This window comes from Oncorhynchus clarkii, chromosome 28 (genome assembly GCF_045791955.1).
Source record: "Oncorhynchus clarkii lewisi isolate Uvic-CL-2024 chromosome 28, UVic_Ocla_1.0, whole genome shotgun sequence".
NCBI lineage: Eukaryota > Metazoa > Chordata > Actinopteri > Salmoniformes > Salmonidae > Oncorhynchus > Oncorhynchus clarkii.
Window position 1 is genome coordinate 32,771,876 of NC_092174.1, and position 20,241 is coordinate 32,792,116.

Consider the following 20,241-nt stretch of genomic DNA (forward strand, 5'->3'; position numbering starts at 1 on the left):
AATTTGAAACGATAGGCTGTGGTCTATCTTGGTTTAGTTATACAATATATTTGATGCTAGTGCTGCTCGGTTCAGTTGGAGGTTGCAACATGTTGAAAATAATAACGTGACTTGTAAAAAAAAAAACGCTTAATGGTGAGGAATGTGTTTTAGATATCTAAGCATGTCTGGTGGTTAAGTCGTTAATTTTCCATATCAAATGTTACCGGCGTTTGGTACACTGCTAACTACCAAACAAGGAAGTGCCATTGCTGTCTAGCTAGCTACTGTTGTGGTCGAAGCAGATATAATTAACACAAACAACTGGTTACGATAGCCAGCTATCGATATAACATGATCGAAGGGGATGTCCAAGTTCGGTGGTAAACTAGCCCTTGATCATGACTATCAGTTCTATTACACATACAAGTAATTGGACGAAGGCGTATTCTGTGGGGTGGGGAGATTTGTTAAGAGCCACGTCGCTTGTGGTACGGTTTTGGAAGCATAATATTTCATATAGGCCAAAAACAAAAGGTGAAATTGATACACCCATTTTATAGGGTCACCACACAGACATATTGACATGTTACAGAGCTTGTTTACGGAAGCCAGAGTTGACTACCAGTGCTAATGAGCTATCAGCATCCCCGAACACTTGTGTGTAAATGGAAGTCAGACGGCACAAATATGTTGTCCCTGGAAAAATAGTTGGCTGTGTTAAAACGGTGTACTGTACAGGAGGTTTGTGGCACCTTAATTGGGGAGGACAAGCTCGTGGTAATTGCTGGAGTGGAATGGTATCAAACATGGTTTCCATTAATTATTATTTTTTCCTGTGAACTGAAAATAGAGGAATTTGTTTCTTAGTATCAATTCACGTTTAGATGGAGCATTTGGCTGTTTTGGCTTCTAGAGCCAGTTTGCCCTAACATGTACGGACTAAGGATTAACATCCTTGGACTAAGGATTAACATTATGCTCAATTAGTCCAACATTGGGCTAGGTGGTAACTAACATATCCTGATCCCGTATCTATTAGGCTAGCTAGTTGGACATGCCATCTCATCTGTTTATGTAAATATGACATGAGACATTTATTTACCATGTTTTTATTCTGTTTTTCCAAAGATGTCCTGGTTCTTCCATGTCAATCAAGGCTCAAACCAGCAGCCCCCTGTCATGATGCCCCCAGCTGCTGGTGCCCTGTCTAGCAACACACACTATCCGACAATCAGTAGCAACACACTGGATACAGCTAACACTGCTGGGCAGGGTTGGCTCTGCACACAGTCCAGTTCGTCTTCACCCAGCCTGGCAGACTTTCCGTCAGTACCACAGGGTTTAGTGCCTCCCAGCTTGGAGAACCTATCTTGTACCTCTCTGAAGTCAGCGGCAGGCAGAGAGCCCCTACCACTCTCCTACGTAACTCTTCAGGAGCAGCGTTGTGTATTGAGCTGGTTCTTGAGCTGGAGCACTGCCCAGAGGGAAAGGTTTCTGCAGGACCTGTTGGGGAAAGCTGTGCCAGGGAAAGTGTGTACCCTCCTCGAGTCGCTCAATACGCTACAGGTACAACCCATCCTGCTATCACAATTATTTAATGGTTTGTCCTACAGTTCGTTACCAGCTACTAGTAATGTAACAGTCATGTCGATCTCATTTGCACTGAAACCTCGCCACCATCTGTTCCTTTCTGATTCTAGGTTAAGGACAGCCCACCAAATATTTTTGAGTGCCAACTGCGCCTCTGGACCCAATGGTTTGAGTCATGGAATGAGGAGGAGAGGAACAGTTTCCTGCACATTCTAGAAGAGAGAGACCCAATCTTTGTTGCCCACTTTTACAGAGGTGTAGCTGGGACAGCAGGCAGAGATTGAGGGATACAGGAGAAGAGGGTGTAGAATGGATAGGCAATGCGTGGGTGGAAGACAGAAACAAGTTAGGTTAGAGTGGTACATAGGGAAGCATATGTGTGGAGACAGTGAAGAACAGGCCAGTGGTTAAGAGCATTGGGCCAGTAACTGACAGGTTGCTGGTTCGAATCCCTGAGCCAACTAGGTTAAAAATGTTGATGTGCCCTTGAGCAAGGCACTTAACCCTAATTGCTCATGTAAGTCATTCTGGATAAGAGTGTCTGCTAAATGACTAAAATATATGTACAATTGTTTTCTGGCTAGGGCTGAGATGAATCTAGTAACATATGAGGAAGCCCTTATAGTATTGATACATTCTGTTGACCACATACTTGAGGGTATTACAGAAGATGGACTGAATAAGATGAACATATTTATTTAATTCTCTACCAAACGAATGGATAGCTGTAATATCCTTATTGATCAACCTTTTTCCTCTTCTCTCAGTGCAGTTACACCATGGCTGTGTTCAGGTAAAATGGAGTGAGTGTAGACTAGAGGTAGATAAAGTGAGAGGCCAGGTCCAATTCTGTTACCAGTGGGAATGCTTCTACTTCTGTAATGATCTTGAACAGTTTTTCTACAATGCCAGAAATAAAATGCCATTTCATAGATCAGGTGCAACATTTTATTTGTTGAATGATTGAAAATGCATAATTGAAATTACTTTATCTTGAATCACTACCACAGAAAAAAATGAAATGAAATGTGATTTTATACAGAAATTAATTTGATTTCAAATGCATTCTCTAGTCTATCCATGACACCGAACCAACACGAGTTAAGACAATCGGAGCATCCTCATCATTAGTCTCCAGACAGGTATTGAAGAATGGATATAGTTTATCTGTGAATCTATTGCCTGTGAATGTATGGAGAAGAGACCTGGTATCTGCATTGTAGAAAGAGACCTCTCCCTTCTTGTAGTCTAAAAGTATTCCAAACTTGTGGGGGACCGCAGGCAGCTGAATATCAAGTGGCCGAGCTGCAAGGGCTTTGAGCACACCTTGTTTTGTCAAGATTATGGTCCAGTAGCCTTCTGCTGGTTTTAGTTTCAGCTGCCCCTTCCTATTAGCTGATCCTCTGGCAACTCCGATATTGTAACATGTCTTCCCAGCCACTTCAACCTCCCAGTAATTTCTCCCGCTGTTAAACCCAGTCTTTCCAAGAGCAGCAAGAGACAAGTCATACCGCCCTGGATCGTTGGGGACATTCTGTCGCTGTTGTGCTACAGACATTACTGTCTCATCCGTTGACAGAATGATTTTAGGATGGGCTGTGTCCGGGTCGAAGGCCACCTTAGCTGTGGGTAGAGAGGAATGGATATAATAATGTTCTCTACTGCACAGAGCCAGACATTCATGCAATATCCATTCAATGTTTGTCAATTATCTTCCAGACTTACTGCTATGGACAACCGTTTCTGGATCTACCAGAAGATCTAAGAGAGGAGTGCAACCCAAACACATTGTATTAATTCACAATAAAAGCTTTGACATGTTTTTGTCTGAAAAAGGTAAACATACACATCTTACCTTGTAAATTCATCTTGAGTTTGTCATTCTCCTCTTGCAAACCTTTAGAGTGAAAGGGGAGAGACGGCCAACGTGACAACCCCTCAAAATTATTTACAGTAATTAAGGCTATTGTTGAACTCTTTCACATGTTCAGTATTTGGTTTACATTATCACTGTCCTGTTGATTGGTCACTGATAATATGAATATCTCACTCTTATTCATCTCCTGTAGTCTGGCATTGTCATCCTTGCTGTCTCTGAGTTGCTGCTGCAGTCTATTGAAGGCTGCCTCCTTCTCTCGCAATTGCTGCTGCATTTTAAGCAAGTCCTCTTGGTTTTGATCTGTTTGAAGCTGTACCTCTGTGTGATAAATGTTGTTCAGTACACCAAATTCAGCAAATCATTTAAACTCCATACATCGATTCAAAGGACAATCTCACCTTTGCACCTGTGCTGGATTTCATCACATTCCATTTTCATTTCCTTCTGAAATTTCTCCAGCTCTAAAGAGATAAAAGAGAAGTTAAAATATTTTCCCCCAAGATGACCAGAAACGATTTCAGGGACCTGTGTGTCACACCTCTGTTTTTGGAGTCAAGTCTTGCATTCAGCTTCTCCTTGGCCTTAAGTTGTTTCTGTAGCTCTGGGTAGAAGGAAAGCTAAATTAATCATAATGACAAAAGAGAATAATCTCCCAAACCCAATTACTTTTTAACACCATTCAACGTGAGATGATTATACATAAATGGAACATGGACAAACCAGCGATTTCTGATGCACTTTTATCTTTGGCTTTTGAAGCTTCCGTTTGTATCGCTTTCATTTGTTTCTGTAGTTCAATGATTTTCAGAACTGAAATAACAGAACAAAAAGGCACTGTAATTCAATACTAACATCAAATCATTGTATTCAACCTTTTAGAAGATTATACATGTTTAATGACTTCTAATGACTACTCTTGTCAACATACTCTGTTCTGCATTTTTGGCATCTACAGCCCTCAGTTGTGTAGTGTTTTCTTCAAGCTGCTTGCTCTTCTGCTTCAGTAGACTCTGTAGATCTGAGGAGGAAAGATATTTATTTACAGTGCAGTCGGAAAGTACAGCCTTATTCTAAAATGGATTACATCATTTTCCCCTCTCATCAGTCTACACACAATACCCCATAATGACAAAGCAAAAACTGGTTGAGAATTTCATCAAGGATCTCTCTGTACTTTGATCCACTCATCTTTCACTCAAGCCTGACGAGTCTCCCAGTCCCTTCTGCTGAAAAACATGATGCTTCCACCGCCATGCTTCACTGTGTGGATGGTATTGGTTAAATGAGCGGTGCCTGGTTTCCTCATGCCGGGCATTCAGAACAAGAGTTCAAACTTGGTTTCATCAGACCAGAAAATCCTGTTTTTCATGGTCTGAAAGTCCTGTCATGTGACTTTTACTGAGGAGTGGCTTCCGTCTGGCCATACTACCATTAAGGACTCATTGGTGGAGTGCTGCAGAGATGGTTTTCCTTCTGGAAAGTTCGTCCATCTCCACAAAGGAACTCTGGAGCTCTGTCAGAGTGACCATCAGGTTCTCGGTCACCTCTGACCAAGGCCCTTCTCCCCGATTGCTCAGTTTGGCCGGGCGGCCAGCTCTTGGAAGAGTCTTGGAAGAGGTCTGTGCATCGACCACAATCCTGTCTTGGGGTTCTACGGACAATTCCTTAGACCTCATGGCTTGGTTTTTGCTCTGACATGCACTGTCAACTGTGGGTCATTATATAGATAGGTGTGTGCCTTTCCAAATCATGTCCAATCAATTGCATTTACCACAGCTGGACTCCAATCAAGTTGTAGAAACATCAAGGATGATCAATGGAAACAGGATGCACCTGAGCTCAATTTCGGGTCTCATAGAAAAGGGTCTGAATACTTATGTCAATAAGGTATTTCAGTTTTTTTAAAATAATAGATTTGCTAAAAATAAAATATAAACATTTTTCTCTGTCATTATGGGGTAATGTGTAGCATTTTTTATTGAATCCATTTTAGAATAAGGTATTTCAGTTTTACATTTGTAATAGATTTGCAAAAATTCAAAAAAACGTTTTTCTCTTTGTCATTATGGGGTATTGTGTAGATTGATGAGGAGCATTTTTTATTGAATCCATTTTAGAATAAGGCTGTAACGTAACAAAATATGGGAAAAGTGAGGGAGTCTGAATACTTTCAGAATACACTGTATCTTACCAATTATAATCTCCTCTGTGTTAAGATAGCGTCCACTTTAAACTAAATGTTTCCCTTCGCATCAACCCAACAAGACGTTCAATAGTATTTTAATTAAACAAAATGTACCTTCCATCTTGTCAGCACTTGTCCGTTTGAGCTCTGATAATGTTCTTTCTAACTCTGTCAGTTTGTTACGAAGTCCCATGATCTCTGCAACTGAAAAATAAAAGCATGCCACTCTGGATGAAGCATTCAAAAACAGAAGTCACCCTCCAAATAATTGAGAAATAATTAACTTGTAGATTATAGATAAACTCCTTGAAACATGCTTGACAACTTACTGAGTTGTGGAATTCTACTGTCAGTTTCTTTCAGCTCGTCTTTCTTTTCATTCAGCTGGTCTCTCGTCTCCTGTAGCTGATTCTCTAGCTCTGAGACACACACATTATTTCAAATGTTATCCTCTTTCCACCACAAAGTTTTCTATTACACGGTATGCCTACAGAAAAGCTCTTAATGGTAAATATAAGGATAATAAACGTTCCAGCACAATTGTAAGAGTACTGAGGATAAAGAAAAATTATAATGGCACTCACCAGCAATCTTGGCCTCAGATGACTGATTGAACTCTAACTCTTGCCTCTGCAATCTTGTCACTTGATTTTGGAGTGCAATGATCTGCAGAACTAAATGAGCAGGGATATGCAGGATGTCACAACATTCAACATTTGAAGTAATGTAGAAAATTCAAATCACGATTGCAGCCAAGCCTGAAATGATAAGGCTTTTCACACTCACTCTGTTTACAGTTGCCATTGTTCTTCTCCTCGATTGTGGCAATCAATGCATCCAGTTCATTCTCAAGTGCTGTGGACAAGAATAATTGAAGAGCTTGAATGTTACAAGCATAATGGGATTTGAAAACTTCATGAATGGGCTAAATGCAGTGTATTGTCATCACACCATCCTATATGTCTACCAGTGAAGGACTATCCCTCTGAGGAAACATGATAACTATTGTTATTGGTCTAACGTGCTGAACACATAGAGACTCCTATGTTCTTCAGAACGCCTGCTACTCACCAGCAATCTGGTCAAAGTTTGTCCCATTGCTAACTCCTTTCTGCAGGTTCAAGATCTCATTCTGTATTGCAATGATCCTTAGAACTGCAACAAACAAACAGCTTAACAATTTGAGGAATATCATATACAGATAAATACTGAGCAGGCTGGACCTAAACTGTAAAAGCTGTCTGTTCAACTGAAAACAGACTATAAAAAGGCTAAATAATACGAACCGTTCTCTGGTTGAGGAGCGTTATCCTCCAGTTCCTGTGTTTTCTTTGCCAGTTCTTTGATCTTCTCATCCAGCAACTTTTGGAGCTCTGAAAGACAAGTAAAAATCATGACAGGATCAATGCTAACATATGTATATCTTTCAAAGCAAACATGATTTGCCATGAATAATGCGCGGCAACAGGGATACTCACCATTGATCTTAGTTGCAGAAGTCACAGTTCTCTTCTTTAGATCGTCTACCTCATTAGTCAGGGTCCATACCTCAAGAACTGATAGAACACATTGAAATGAGCTGAGTAGTATTCTGAATTAGAAAAATAAACGAGACTACTCGCCTCATTCATCAGTGGGCACTGATGTATATTCATCTGCTCACCGAGTTTGTCGTTGTATCCAGTTACATTGTCCAGTTTATTCATTGCAGAACCAAGCTTATCTTGCAGATCTGTGAGAGACCAATACAAATCAGCTGTTGACTAGGTTCTATTGAATAGGGTTCATATCATTTAGATCACTCAGTGTCATCAGCAAAAGGTAGAGAGAGGTGAAGCTCACTGTCATATCGGTCCTGGAGTCCAGAGCACTGTGCATCCTTATCGCCCAGCCTCTTCTCCAGGTCTGGTTTGAGAAAACAATATTAGACTGATGAGATGCGTGCTTCTGTTTCTTTACCTGTAGTTATGATTCAAGCAGCTTTGCTCATCAAGCGTCTAGTTACACAAGCTGGTGAACCAGACTAATATCAGAAGGACCTGATCTTGGCTTACCTTTGTTCTGGGCCTGACATCTGGCGCTCTCTTCCTCTCTGGCCTCTAGTTGCTCCTGAAGCGCTGTAATTAAAGTACTTATGTTAGCATACTGCTACATATACTCGGTACATCATGATGACTATACATAACAATTTCCCCAAACCCATTTCTTTTTAACACTTTTCAACATGTGAGATTTTAATGATCATACATAAGTAGAACATGAGACAAAATAGACAAACCAGAGATTTCTGATGCAGTTCCATCTTTGCCTTTTGAAGCTTCAATCTGTATCTCATTCATTTGTTTCTGTAGTTCAATGATCTTCAGAACTGAAATAACAGAACAAAAAGGCACTGTGTAATTCAATACTAACATCAAATCATTGTATTCAACCTTTTAGAAGATTATACATGTTTAATGACTTCTAATGACTACTCTTGTCAACATACTCTGTTCTGCATTTTTGGCATCTACAGCCCTCAGTTGTGTAGTATTTTCTTCAAGCTGCTTGCTTTTCTGCTTCAGTAGACTCTGTAGATCTGAGGAGGAAAGATATTTATTTACAGTGCAGTCGGAAAGTACAGCCTTATTCTAAAATGGATTACATCATTTTCCCCTCTCATCAGTCTACACACAATACCCCATAATGACAAAGCAAAAACTGGTTTTGTGAATTTTTTGCATATTTATAAAAACATTTTTTAAAAATGAAATATCACATTTACATAAGTATTCAGACCCTTTACTCAGTACTTTGTTGAAACACCTTTGGCAGCGATTACAGCCTTGAGTCTTTGTGGGTACGACGCTACAAGCTTGGCACACCTGTATTTGGGGAGTTTCTCCCATTCTTGTCTGCAGATCCCCTTAAGCTCTGTCAGGTTGGATGTGGAGCGTCGCTGCACAACTATTTTCAGGTCTCTCCAGATATGTTCGATCGGGTTCAAGTCCGGGCTCTGGCTGTGCCACTCAAGGACATTCAGAGACTTGTCACAAAGCCACTCCTGCGTTGTCTTGGCTGTGTGCTAAGGGTCGTTGTCCTGTTGGAAGCTGAACCTTTGCCCTAATCTGGAGGTCCTGAGCTCTCTGGACAGGATTTCATCAAGGATCTCTCTGTAATTTGATCCATTCATCTTTCATTCAATCCTGACTAGTCTCCCTGCCACTGAAAAACATCCCCACAGCATGATGCTGCCACCACCATGCTTCACCGTATGGATGGTATTGGCCAGATGATGAGCGGTGCCTGGTTTACTCCAGACATGACACTTGGCATTCAGAACAAGAGTTCAATATTGGTTTCATCAGACCAGAAAATCTTGTTTCTCATGGTCTGATAGTCCTGTCATGTGGGCTGTCATGTGCCTTTTATTGAGGAGTGGCTTCCGTCTGGCCATACTACCAAAAAGGCCTCATTGGTGGAGTGCTGCAGAGATGGTTTTCCTTCTGGAAGTGTCGCCCATCTCCACAAAGGCTCTTCTCCCCCGATAGCTCAGTTTGGCCGGGAGGCCAGCTCTTGGAAGAGTCTTGGTGGTTACAAACTTCTTCAATTTAAGAACGACAGAGGCCACTGTGGGGATCTCCAATGCTGTAGAAATATTTTGGTGCCCTTTGCCAGATCTGTGCCTTGACCACAACCCTGTCTCGGAGCTCTACGGACAATTCCTTCGACCTCATGGCTTAGTTTCTGCTCTGACATGCACTGTCAACTGTGGGTCATTATATAGATAGGTGTGTGCCTTTCCAAATCATGTCCAGTCATTTGAATTTACCACAGTTGGACTCCAATCAAGTTGTAGAAACATCAAGGATGATCAATGGAAACAGAATGCACCTGAGCTCAATTTCGAGTCTCATAGCAAAGGGTCTGAATACTTATGTCAATAAGGTATTTCAGTTTTACATTTGTAATAGATTTGCAAAAATTCAAAAAAACGTTTTTCTCTTTGTCATTATGGGGTATTGTGTAGATTGATGAGGAGCATTTTTTATTGAATCCATTTTAGAATAAGGCTGTAACGTAACAAAATATGGGAAAAGTGAGGGAGTCTGAATACTTTCAGAATACACTGTATCTTACCAATTATAATCTCCTCTGTGTTAAGATAGCGTCTACTTTAAACTAAATGTTTCCCTTCGCATCAACCCAACAAGACGTTCAATAGTATTTTAATTAAACAAAATGTACCTTCCATCTTGTCAGCACTTGTCCGTTTGAGCTCTGATAATGTTCTTTCTAACTCTGTCAGTTTGTTACGAAGTCCCATGATCTCTGCAACTGAAAAATAAAAGCATGCCACTCTGGATGAAGCATTCAAAAACAGAAGTCACCCTCCAAATAACTGAGAAATAATTAACTTGTAGATTATAGATAAACTCCTTGAAACATGCTTGACAACTTACTGAGTTGTGGAATTCTACTGTCAGTTTCTTTCAGCTCGTCTCTCTTTTCATTCAGCTGGTCTCTCGTCTCCTGTAGCTGATTCTCTAGCTCTGAGACACACACATTATTTCAAATGTTATCCTCTTTCCACCACAAAGTTTTCTATTACACGGTATGCCTACAGAAAAGCTCTTAATGGTAAATATAAGGATAATAAACGTTCCAGCACAATTGTAAGAGTACTGAGGATAAAGAAAAATTACAATGGCACTCACCAGCAATCTTGGCCTCAGATGACTGATTGAACTCTAACTCTTGCCTCTGCAATCTTGTCACTTGATTTTGGAGTGCAATGATCTGCAGAACTAAATGAGCAGGGATATGCAGGATGTCACAACATTCAACATTTGAAGTAATGTAGAAAATTCAAATCACGATTGCAGCCAACCCTGAAATGATACGGCTTTTCACACTCACTCTGTTTACAGTTGCCATTGTTCTTCTCCTCGATTGTGGCAATCAATGCATCCAGTTCATTCTCAAGTGCTGTGGACAAGAATAATTGAAGAGCTTGAATGTTACAAGCATAATGGGATTTGAAAACTTCATGAATGGGCTAAATGCAGTGTATTGTCATCACACCATCCTATATGTCTACCAGTGAAGGACTATCCCTCTGAGGAAACATGATAACTATTGTTATTGGTCTAACGTGCTGAACACATAGAGACTCCTATGTTCTTCAGAACGCCTGCTACTCACCAGCAATCTGGTCAAAGTTTGTCCCATTGCTAACTCCTTTCTGCAGGTTCAAGATCTCATTCTGTATTGCAATGATCCTTAGAACTGCAACAAACAAACAGCTTAACAATTTGAGGAATATCATATACAGATAAATACTGAGCAGGCTGGACCTAAACTGTAAAAGCTGTCTGTTCAACTGAAAACAGACTATAAAAAGGCTAAATAATACGAACCGTTCTCTGGTTGAGGAGCGTTATCCTCCAGTTCCTGTGTTTTCTTTGCCAGTTCTTTGATCTTCTCATCCAGCAACTTTTGGAGCTCTGAAAGACAAGTAAAAATCATGACAGGATCAATGCTAACATATGTATATCTTTCAAAGCAAACATGATTTGCCATGAATAATGCGCGGCAACAGGGATACTCACCATTGATCTTAGTTGCAGAAGTCACAGTTCTCTTCTTTAGATCGTCTACCTCATTAGTCAGGGTCCATACCTCAAGAACTGATAGAACACATTGAAATGAGCTGAGTAGTATTCTGAATTAGAAAAATAAACGAGACTACTCGCCTCATTCATCAGTGGGCACTGATGTATATTCATCTGCTCACCGAGTTTGTCGTTGTATCCAGTTACATTGTCCAGTTTATTCATTGCAGAACCAAGCTTATCTTGCAGATCTGTGAGAGACCAATACAAATCAGCTGTTGACTAGGTTCTATTGAATAGGGTTCATATCATTTAGATCACTCAGTGTCATCAGCAAAAGGTAGAGAGAGGTGAAGCTCACTGTCATATCGGTCCTGGAGTCCAGAGCACTGTGCATCCTTATCGCCCAGCCTCTTCTCCAGGTCTGGTTTGAGAAAACAATATTAGACTGATGAGATGCGTGCTTCTGTTTCTTTACCTGTAGTTATGATTCAAGCAGCTTTGCTCATCAAGCGTCTAGTTACACAAGCTGGTGAACCAGACTAATATCAGAAGGACCTGATCTTGGCTTACCTTTGTTCTGGGCCTGACATCTGGCGCTCTCTTCCTCTCTGGCCTCTAGTTGCTCCTGAAGCGCTGTAATTAAAGTACTTATGTTAGCATACTGCTACATATACTCGGTACATCATGATGACTATACATAACAATTTCCCCAAACCCATTTCTTTTTAACACTTTTCAACATGTGAGATTTTAATGATCATACATAAGTAGAACATGAGACAAAATAGACAAACCAGAGATTTCTGATGCAGTTCCATCTTTGCCTTTTGAAGCTTCAATCTGTATCTCATTCATTTGTTTCTGTAGTTCAATGATCTTCAGAACTGAAATAACAGAACAAAAAGGCACTGTGTAATTCAATACTAACATCAAATCATTGTATTCAACCTTTTAGAAGATTATACATGTTTAATGACTTCTAATGACTACTCTTGTCAACATACTCTGTTCTGCATTTTTGGCATCTACAGCCCTCAGTTGTGTAGTATTTTCTTCAAGCTGCTTGCTTTTCTGCTTCAGTAGACTCTGTAGATCTGAGGAGGAAAGATATTTATTTACAGTGCAGTCGGAAAGTACAGCCTTATTCTAAAATGGATTACATCATTTTCCCCTCTCATCAGTCTACACACAATACCCCATAATGACAAAGCAAAAACTGGTTTTGTGAATTTTTTGCATATTTATAAAAACATTTTTTAAAAATGAAATATCACATTTACATAAGTATTCAGACCCTTTACTCAGTACTTTGTTGAAACACCTTTGGCAGCGATTACAGCCTCGAGTCTTTGTGGGTACGACGCTACAAGCTTGGCACACCTGTATTTGGGGAGTTTCTCCCATTCTTGTCTGCAGATCCCCTTAAGCTCTGTCAGGTTGGATGTGGAGCGTCGCTGCACAACTATTTTCAGGTCTCTCCAGATATGTTCGATCGGGTTCAAGTCCGGGCTCTGGCTGTGCCACTCAAGGACATTCAGAGACTTGTCACAAAGCCACTCCTGCGTTGTCTTGGCTGTGTGCTAAGGGTCGTTGTCCTGTTGGAAGCTGAACCTTTGCCCTAATCTGGAGGTCCTGAGCTCTCTGGACAGGATTTCATCAAGGATCTCTCTGTAATTTGATCCATTCATCTTTCATTCAATCCTGACTAGTCTCCCTGCCACTGAAAAACATCCCCACAGCATGATGCTGCCACCACCATGCTTCACCGTATGGATGGTATTGGCCAGATGATGAGCGGTGCCTGGTTTCCTCCAGACATGACACTTGGCATTCAGAACAAGAGTTCAATATTGGTTTCATCAGACCAGAAAATCTTGTTTCTCATGGTCTGATAGTCCTGTCATGTGGGCTGTCATGTGCCTTTTATTGAGGAGTGGCTTCCGTCTGGCCATACTACCAAAAAGGCCTCATTGGTGGAGTGCTGCAGAGATGGTTTTCCTTCTGGAAGTGTCGCCCATCTCCACAAAGGCTCTTCTCCCCCGATAGCTCAGTTTGGCCGGGAGGCCAGCTCTTGGAAGAGTCTTGGTGGTTACAAACTTCTTCAATTTAAGAACGACAGAGGCCACTGTGGGGATCTCCAATGCTGTAGAAATATTTTGGTGCCCTTTGCCAGATCTGTGCCTTGACCACAACCCTGTCTCGGAGCTCTACGGACAATTCCTTCGACCTCATGGCTTAGTTTCTGCTCTGACATGCACTGTCAACTGTGGGTCATTATATAGATAGGTGTGTGCCTTTCCAAATCATGTCCAGTCATTTGAATTTACCACAGTTGGACTCCAATCAAGTTGTAGAAACATCAAGGATGATCAATGGAAACAGGATGCACCTGAGCTCAATTTCGAGTCTCATAGCAAAGGGTCTGAATACTTATGTCAATAAGGTATTTCAGTTTTACATTTGTAATAGATTTGCAAAAATTCAAAAAAACGTTTTTCTCTTTGTCATTATGGGGTATTGTGTAGATTGATGAGGAGCATTTTTTATTGAATCCATTTTAGAATAAGGCTGTAACGTAACAAAATATGGGAAAAGTGAGGGAGTCTGAATACTTTCAGAATACACTGTATCTTACCAATTATAATCTCCTCTGTGTTAAGATAGCGTCCACTTTAAACTAAATGTTTCCCTTCGCATCAACCCAACAAGACGTTCAATAGTATTTTAATTAAACAAAATGTACCTTCCATCTTGTCAGCACTTGTCCGTTTGAGCTCTGATAATGTTCTTTCTAACTCTGTCAGTTTGTTACGAAGTCCCATGATCTCTGCAACTGAAAAATAAAAGCATGCCACTCTGGATGAAGCATTCAAAAACAGAAGTCACCCTCCAAATAACTGAGAAATAATTAACTTGTAGATTATAGATAAACTCCTTGAAACATGCTTGACAACTTACTGAGTTGTGGAATTCTACTGTCAGTTTCTTTCAGCTCGTCTCTCTTTTCATTCAGCTGGTCTCTCGTCTCCTGTAGCTGATTCTCTAGCTCTGAGACACACACATTATTTCAAATGTTATCCTCTTTCCACCACAAAGTTTTCTATTACACGGTATGCCTACAGAAAAGCTCTTAATGGTAAATATAAGGATAATAAACGTTCCAGCACAATTGTAAGAGTACTGAGGATAAAGAAAAATTACAATGGCACTCACCAGCAATCTTGGCCTCAGATGACTGATTGAACTCTAACTCTTGCCTCTGCAATCTTGTCACTTGATTTTGGAGTGCAATGATCTGCAGAACTAAATGAGCAGGGATATGCAGGATGTCACAACATTCAACATTTGAAGTAATGTAGAAAATTCAAATCACGATTGCAGCCAACCCTGAAATGATACGGCTTTTCACACTCACTCTGTTTACAGTTGCCATTGTTCTTCTCCTCGATTGTGGCAATCAATGCATCCAGTTCATTCTCAAGTGCTGTGGACAAGAATAATTGAAGAGCTTGAATGTTACAAGCATAATGGGATTTGAAAACTTCATGAATGGGCTAAATGCAGTGTATTGTCATCACACCATCCTATATGTCTACCAGTGAAGGACTATCCCTCTGAGGAAACATGATAACTATTGTTATTGGTCTAACGTGCTGAACACATAGAGACTCCTATGTTCTTCAGAACGCCTGCTACTCACCAGCAATCTGGTCAAAGCTTGTCCCATTGCTAACTCCTTTCTGCAGGTTCAAGATCTCATTCTGTATTGCAATGATCCTTAGAACTGCAACAAACAAACAACTTAACAATTTGAGGAATATCATATACAGATAAATACTGAGCAGGCTGGACCTAAACTGTAAAAGCTGTCTGTTCAATTGAAAACAGACTATAAAAAGGCTAAATAATACGAACCGTTCTCTGGTTGAGGAGCGTTATCCTCCAGTTCCTGTGTTTTCTTTGCCAGTTCTTTGATCTTCTCATCCAGCAACTTTTGGAGCTCTGAAAGACAAGTAAAAATCATGACAGGATCAATGCTAACATCATCTAATATCTTTCAAAGCAAACATGATTTGCCATGAATAATGCGCGGCAACAGGGATACTCACCATTGATCTTAGTTGCAGAAGTCACAGTTCTCTTCTTTAGATCGTCTACCTCATTAGTCAGGGTCCATACCTCAAGAACTGATAGAACACATTGAAATGAGCTGAGTAGTATTCTGAATTAGAAAAATAAACGAGACTACTCGCCTCATTCATCAGTGGGCACTGATGTATATTCATCTGCTCACCGAGTTTGTCGTTGTATCCAGTTACATTGTCCAGTTTATTCATTGCAGAACCAAGCTTATCTTGCAGATCTGTGAGACCAATACAAATCAGCTGTTGACTAGGTTCTATTGAATAGGGTTCATATCATTTAGATCACTCAGTGTCATCAGCAAAAGGTAGAGAGAGGTGAAGCTCACTGTCATATCGGTCCTGGAGTCCAGAGCACTGTGCATCCTTATCGCCCAGCCTCTTCTCCAGGTCTGGTTTGAGAAAACAATATTAGACTGATGAGATGCGTGCTTCTGTTTCTTTACCTGTAGTTATGATTCAAGCAGCTTTGCTCATCAAGCGTCTAGTTACACAAACTGGTGAACCAGACTAATATCAGAAGGACCTGATCTTGGCTTACCTTTGTTCTGGGCCTGACATCTGGCGCTCTCTTCCTCTCTGGCCTCTAGTTGCTCCTGAAGCGCTGTAATTAAAGTACTTATGTTAGCATACTGCTACATATACTCGGTACATCATGATGACTATACATAACAATTTCCCCAAACCCATTTCTTTTTAACACTTTTCAACATGTGAGATTTTAATGATCATACATAAGTAGAACATGAGACAAAATAGACAAACCAGAGATTTCTGATGCAGTTCCATCTTTGCCTTTTGAAGCTTCAATCTGTATCTCATTCATTTGTTTCTGTAGTTCAATGATCTTCAGAACTGAAATAACAGAACAAAAAGGCACTGTGTAATTCAATACTAACATCAAATCATTGTATTCAACCTTTTAGAAGATTATACATGTTTAATGACTTCTAATGACTACTCTTGTCAACATACTCTGTTCTGCATTTTTGGCATCTACAGCCCTCAGTTGTGTAGTGTTTTCTTCAAGCTGCTTGTTCTTCTGCTTCAGTAGACTCTGTAGATCTGAGGAGGAAAGATATTTATTTACAGTGCAGTCGGAAAGTACAGCCTTATTCTAAAATGGATTACATCATTTTCCCCTCTCATCAGTCTACACACAATACCCCATAATGACAAAGCAAAAACTGTTTTTGAGAATTTTTTGCATATTTATAAAAACAATTTATAAAAAAAATGAAATATCACATTTACATAAGTATTCAGACCCTTTACTCAGTACTTTGTTGAAACACCTTTGGCAGCGATTACAGCCTCGAGTCTTCCTGGGTACGAAGCTACAAGCTTGGCACACCTGTATTTGGGGAGTTTCTCCCATTCTTGTCTGCAGATCCTCTCAAACTCTGTCAGGTTGAATGGGGAGCGTCGCTGCACAACTATTTTTAGGTCTCTCCAGATATGTTCGATTGGGTTCAAGTCCGGGCTCTGGCTGTGCCACTGTAACGAATGTGAAACGGCTAGCTTAGTTAGCGGTGCGCGCTAAATAGCGTTTCAATCGGTGACGTCACTTGCTCTGAGACCTTGAAGTAGTAGTTCCCCTTGCTCTGCAAGGGCTGCGGCTTTTGTGGAGCGATGGGTAATGATGCTTCATGGGTGACTGTTGTTGATGTGTGCAGAGGGTCCCTGGTTCGCGCCCGGGTATGGGCGAGGGGACGGTCTAAAGTTATACTGTTACACCATTCAGAGACTTGTCACAAAGCCACTTCTGCGTTGTCTTGGCTGTGTGCTTAGGGTCGTTGTCCTGTTGGAAGCTGAACCTTTGCCCTAATCTGGAGGTCCTGAGCTCTCTGGACAGGATTTCATCAAGGATCTCTCTGTACTTTGAGCCATTCATCTTTCATTCAATCCTGACTAGTCTCCCTGCCACTGAAAAACATCCCCACAGCATGATGCTGCCACCACCATGCTTCACCGTATGGATGGTATTGGCCAGATGATGAGCGGTGCCTGGTTTCCTCCAGACATGACACTTGGCATTCAGAACAAGAGTTCAATATTGGTTTCATCAGACCAGAAAATCTTGTTTCTCATGGTCTGATAGTCCTGTCATGTGGGCTGTCATGTGCCTTTTATTGAGGAGTGGCTTCCGTCTGGCCATACTACCAAAAAGGCCTCATTGGTGGAGTGCTGCAGAGATGGTTTTCCTTCTAGAAGTGTTGCCCATCTCCACAAAGGCTCTTCTCCGCCGATAGCTCAGTTTGGCCGGGAGGCCAGCTCTTGGAAGAGTCTTGGTGGTTACAAACTTCTTCAATTTAAGAACGATGGAGGCCACTGTGGGGATCTCCAATGCTGTAGAAATGTTTTGGTGCCCTTTGCCAGATCTGTGCCTTGACCACAACCCTGTCTCGGAGCTCTACGGACAATTCCTTCGACCTCATGGCTTAGTTTCTGCTCTGACATGCACTGTCAACTGTGGGTCATTATATAGATAGGTGTGAGCCTTTCCAAATCATGTCCAATCATTTGAATTTACCACAGTTGGACTCCAATCAAGTTGTAGAAACATCAAGGATGATCAATGGAAACAGGATGCACCTGAGCTCAATTTCGAGTCTCATAGCAAAGGGTCTGAATACTTATGTCAATAAGGTATTTCAGTTTTACATTTGTAATAGATTTGCAAAAATTCAAAAAAACATTTTTCTCTTTGTCATTATGGAGTATTGTGTAGATTGATGAGGAGCATTTTTTTATTGAATCCATTTTAGAATAAGGCTGTAACGTAACAAAATATGGGAAAAGTGAGGGAGTCTGAATACTTTCAGAATACACTGTATCTTACCAATTATAATCTCCTCTGTGTTAAGATAGCGTCCACTTTAAACTAAATGTTTCCCTTCGCATCAACCCAACAAGACGTTCAATAGTATTTTAATTAAACAAAATGTACCTTCCATCTTGTCAGCACTTGTCCGTTTGAGCTCTGATAATGTTCTTTCTAACTCTGTCAGTTTGTTACGAAGTCCCATGATCTCTGCAACTGAAAAATAAAAGCATGCCACTCTGGATGAAGCATTCAAAAACAGAAGTCACCCTCCAAATAACTGAGAAATAATTAACTTGTAGATTATAGATAAACTCCTTGAAACATGCTTGACAACTTACTGAGTTGTGGAATTCTACTGTCAGTTTCTTTCAGCTCGTCTCTCTTTTCATTCAGCTGGTCTCTCGTCTCCTGTAGCTGATTCTCTAGCTCTGAGACACACACATTATTTCAAATGTTATCCTCTTTCCACCACAAAGTTTTCTATTACACGGTATGCCTACAGAAAAGCTCTTAATGGTAAATATAAGGATAATAAACGTTCCAGCACAATTGTAAGAGTACTGAGGATAAAGAAAAATTACAATGGCACTCACCAGCAATCTTGGCCTCAGATGACTGATTGAACTCTAACTCTTGCCTCTGCAATCTTGTCACTTGATTTTGGAGTGCAATGATCTGCAGAACTAAATGAGCAGGGACATGCAGGATGTCACAACATTCAACATTTGAAGTAATGTAGAAAATTCAAATCACGATTGCAGCCAACCCTGAAATGATACGGCTTTTCACACTCACTCTGTTTACAGTTGCCATTGTTCTTCTCCTCGATTGTGGCAATCAATGCATCCAGTTCATTCTCAAGTGCTGTGGACAAGAATAATTGAAGAGCTTGAATGTTACAAGTATATTGGGATTTGAAAACTTCATGAATGGGCTAAATTCAGTGTATTGTCATCACACCATCCTATATGTCTACCAGTGAAGGACTATCCCTCTGAGGAAACATGATAACTATTGTTATTGGTCTAACGTGCTGAACACATAGAGACTCCTATGTTCTTCAGAACGCCTGCTACTCACCAGCAATCTGGTCAAAGTTTGTCCCATTGCTAACTCCTTTCTGCAGGTTCAAGATCTCATTCTGTATTGCAATGATCCTTAGAACTGCAACAAACAAACAGCTTAACAATTTGAGGAATATCATATACAGATAAATACTGAGCAGGCTGGACCTAAACTGTAAAAGCTGTCTGTTCAACTGAAAACAGACTATAAAAAGGCTAAATAATACGAACCGTTCTCTGGTTGAGAAGCGTTATCCTCCAGTTCCTGTGTTTTCTTTGCCAGTTCTTTGATCTTCTCATCCAGCAACTTCTGGAGCTCTGAAAGACAAGGACAAATCATGACGGGATCAATGCTAACATATGTATATCTTTCAAAGCAAACATGATTTTCCATGAATAATGCGCGGCAACAGGGATACTCACCATTGATCTTAGTTGCAGAAGTCACAGTTCTCTTCTTTAGATCGTCTACCTCATTAGTCAGGGTCCATACCTCAAGAACTGATAGAACACATTGAAATGAGCTGAGTAGTATTCTGAATTAGAAAAATAAACGAGACTACTCGCCTCATTCATCAGTGGGCACTGATGTATCTGCTCACCGAGTTTGTCGTTGTATCCAGTAACATTGTCCAGTTTATTCATTGCAGAACCAAGCTTATCTTGCAGATCTGTGAGAGACCAATACAAATCAGCTGTTGACTAGGTTCTATTGAATAGGGTTCATATCATTTAGATCACTCAGTGTCATCAGCAAAAGGTAGAGAGAGTTGAAGCTCACTGTCATATCGGTCCTGGAGTCCAGAGCACTGTGCATCCTTATCGCCCAGCCTCTTCTCCAGGTCTGGTTTGAGAAAACAATATTAGACTGATGAGATGCGTGCTTCTGTTTCTTTACCTGTAGTTATGATTCAAGCAGCTTTGCTCATCAAGCGTCTAGTTACACAAACTGGTGAACCAGACTAATATCATAAG

The 20,241-nt window shown here is 40.7% G+C and overlaps 2 protein-coding genes across 2 annotated transcripts in view; one reads left to right on the top strand and one right to left on the bottom strand.

The window, feature by feature from the left end:
• The first annotated feature begins 55 nt into the window (after nt 1-55).
• Nucleotides 56-2,504, top strand: c28h14orf119 (chromosome 28 C14orf119 homolog). The gene is made up of 3 exons (XM_071133443.1): nt 56-135; nt 1,111-1,548; nt 1,683-2,504. The coding sequence occupies exons 1-3, from the start codon at nt 133-135 to the stop codon at nt 1,854-1,856; spliced, it is 615 nt and encodes a 204-aa protein (XP_070989544.1). The 5' UTR covers nt 56-132; the 3' UTR covers nt 1,857-2,504.
• A 2-nt stretch (nt 2,505-2,506) lies between these two features.
• The window catches only part of LOC139387318 (putative leucine-rich repeat-containing protein DDB_G0290503), a 33,385-nt gene continuing 15,650 nt past the window's right edge, over nt 2,507-20,241 (bottom strand). Inside the window, exons 30-82 of the mRNA XM_071133441.1 lie at nt 20,048-20,110; nt 19,869-19,937; nt 19,690-19,767; nt 19,498-19,584; nt 19,283-19,366; nt 18,998-19,066; nt 18,796-18,885; nt 18,541-18,630; nt 18,326-18,415; nt 16,351-16,440; nt 16,141-16,230; nt 15,917-15,979; nt 15,705-15,767; nt 15,528-15,596; nt 15,343-15,420; nt 15,149-15,235; nt 14,934-15,017; nt 14,649-14,717; nt 14,447-14,536; nt 14,192-14,281; nt 13,977-14,066; nt 12,238-12,327; nt 12,028-12,117; nt 11,804-11,866; nt 11,592-11,654; nt 11,413-11,481; nt 11,228-11,305; nt 11,036-11,122; nt 10,821-10,904; nt 10,536-10,604; nt 10,334-10,423; nt 10,079-10,168; nt 9,864-9,953; nt 8,125-8,214; nt 7,915-8,004; nt 7,691-7,753; nt 7,479-7,541; nt 7,300-7,368; nt 7,115-7,192; nt 6,923-7,009; nt 6,708-6,791; nt 6,423-6,491; nt 6,221-6,310; nt 5,966-6,055; nt 5,751-5,840; nt 4,380-4,469; nt 4,172-4,261; nt 3,990-4,052; nt 3,850-3,912; nt 3,623-3,769; nt 3,428-3,469; nt 3,298-3,333; nt 2,507-3,195 (exon numbers count right to left, since the gene is read on the bottom strand). Of these exons, the coding sequence (XP_070989542.1) occupies nt 2,642-3,195; nt 3,298-3,333; nt 3,428-3,469; nt 3,623-3,769; nt 3,850-3,912; nt 3,990-4,052; nt 4,172-4,261; nt 4,380-4,469; nt 5,751-5,840; nt 5,966-6,055; nt 6,221-6,310; nt 6,423-6,491; nt 6,708-6,791; nt 6,923-7,009; nt 7,115-7,192; nt 7,300-7,368; nt 7,479-7,541; nt 7,691-7,753; nt 7,915-8,004; nt 8,125-8,214; nt 9,864-9,953; nt 10,079-10,168; nt 10,334-10,423; nt 10,536-10,604; nt 10,821-10,904; nt 11,036-11,122; nt 11,228-11,305; nt 11,413-11,481; nt 11,592-11,654; nt 11,804-11,866; nt 12,028-12,117; nt 12,238-12,327; nt 13,977-14,066; nt 14,192-14,281; nt 14,447-14,536; nt 14,649-14,717; nt 14,934-15,017; nt 15,149-15,235; nt 15,343-15,420; nt 15,528-15,596; nt 15,705-15,767; nt 15,917-15,979; nt 16,141-16,230; nt 16,351-16,440; nt 18,326-18,415; nt 18,541-18,630; nt 18,796-18,885; nt 18,998-19,066; nt 19,283-19,366; nt 19,498-19,584; nt 19,690-19,767; nt 19,869-19,937; nt 20,048-20,110 (4,694 nt within the window). The 3' untranslated portion in view covers nt 2,507-2,641. The remainder of the gene's footprint in view (nt 3,196-3,297; nt 3,334-3,427; nt 3,470-3,622; nt 3,770-3,849; nt 3,913-3,989; nt 4,053-4,171; nt 4,262-4,379; nt 4,470-5,750; nt 5,841-5,965; nt 6,056-6,220; nt 6,311-6,422; nt 6,492-6,707; nt 6,792-6,922; nt 7,010-7,114; nt 7,193-7,299; nt 7,369-7,478; nt 7,542-7,690; nt 7,754-7,914; nt 8,005-8,124; nt 8,215-9,863; nt 9,954-10,078; nt 10,169-10,333; nt 10,424-10,535; nt 10,605-10,820; nt 10,905-11,035; nt 11,123-11,227; nt 11,306-11,412; nt 11,482-11,591; nt 11,655-11,803; nt 11,867-12,027; nt 12,118-12,237; nt 12,328-13,976; nt 14,067-14,191; nt 14,282-14,446; nt 14,537-14,648; nt 14,718-14,933; nt 15,018-15,148; nt 15,236-15,342; nt 15,421-15,527; nt 15,597-15,704; nt 15,768-15,916; nt 15,980-16,140; nt 16,231-16,350; nt 16,441-18,325; nt 18,416-18,540; nt 18,631-18,795; nt 18,886-18,997; nt 19,067-19,282; nt 19,367-19,497; nt 19,585-19,689; nt 19,768-19,868; nt 19,938-20,047; nt 20,111-20,241) is intronic.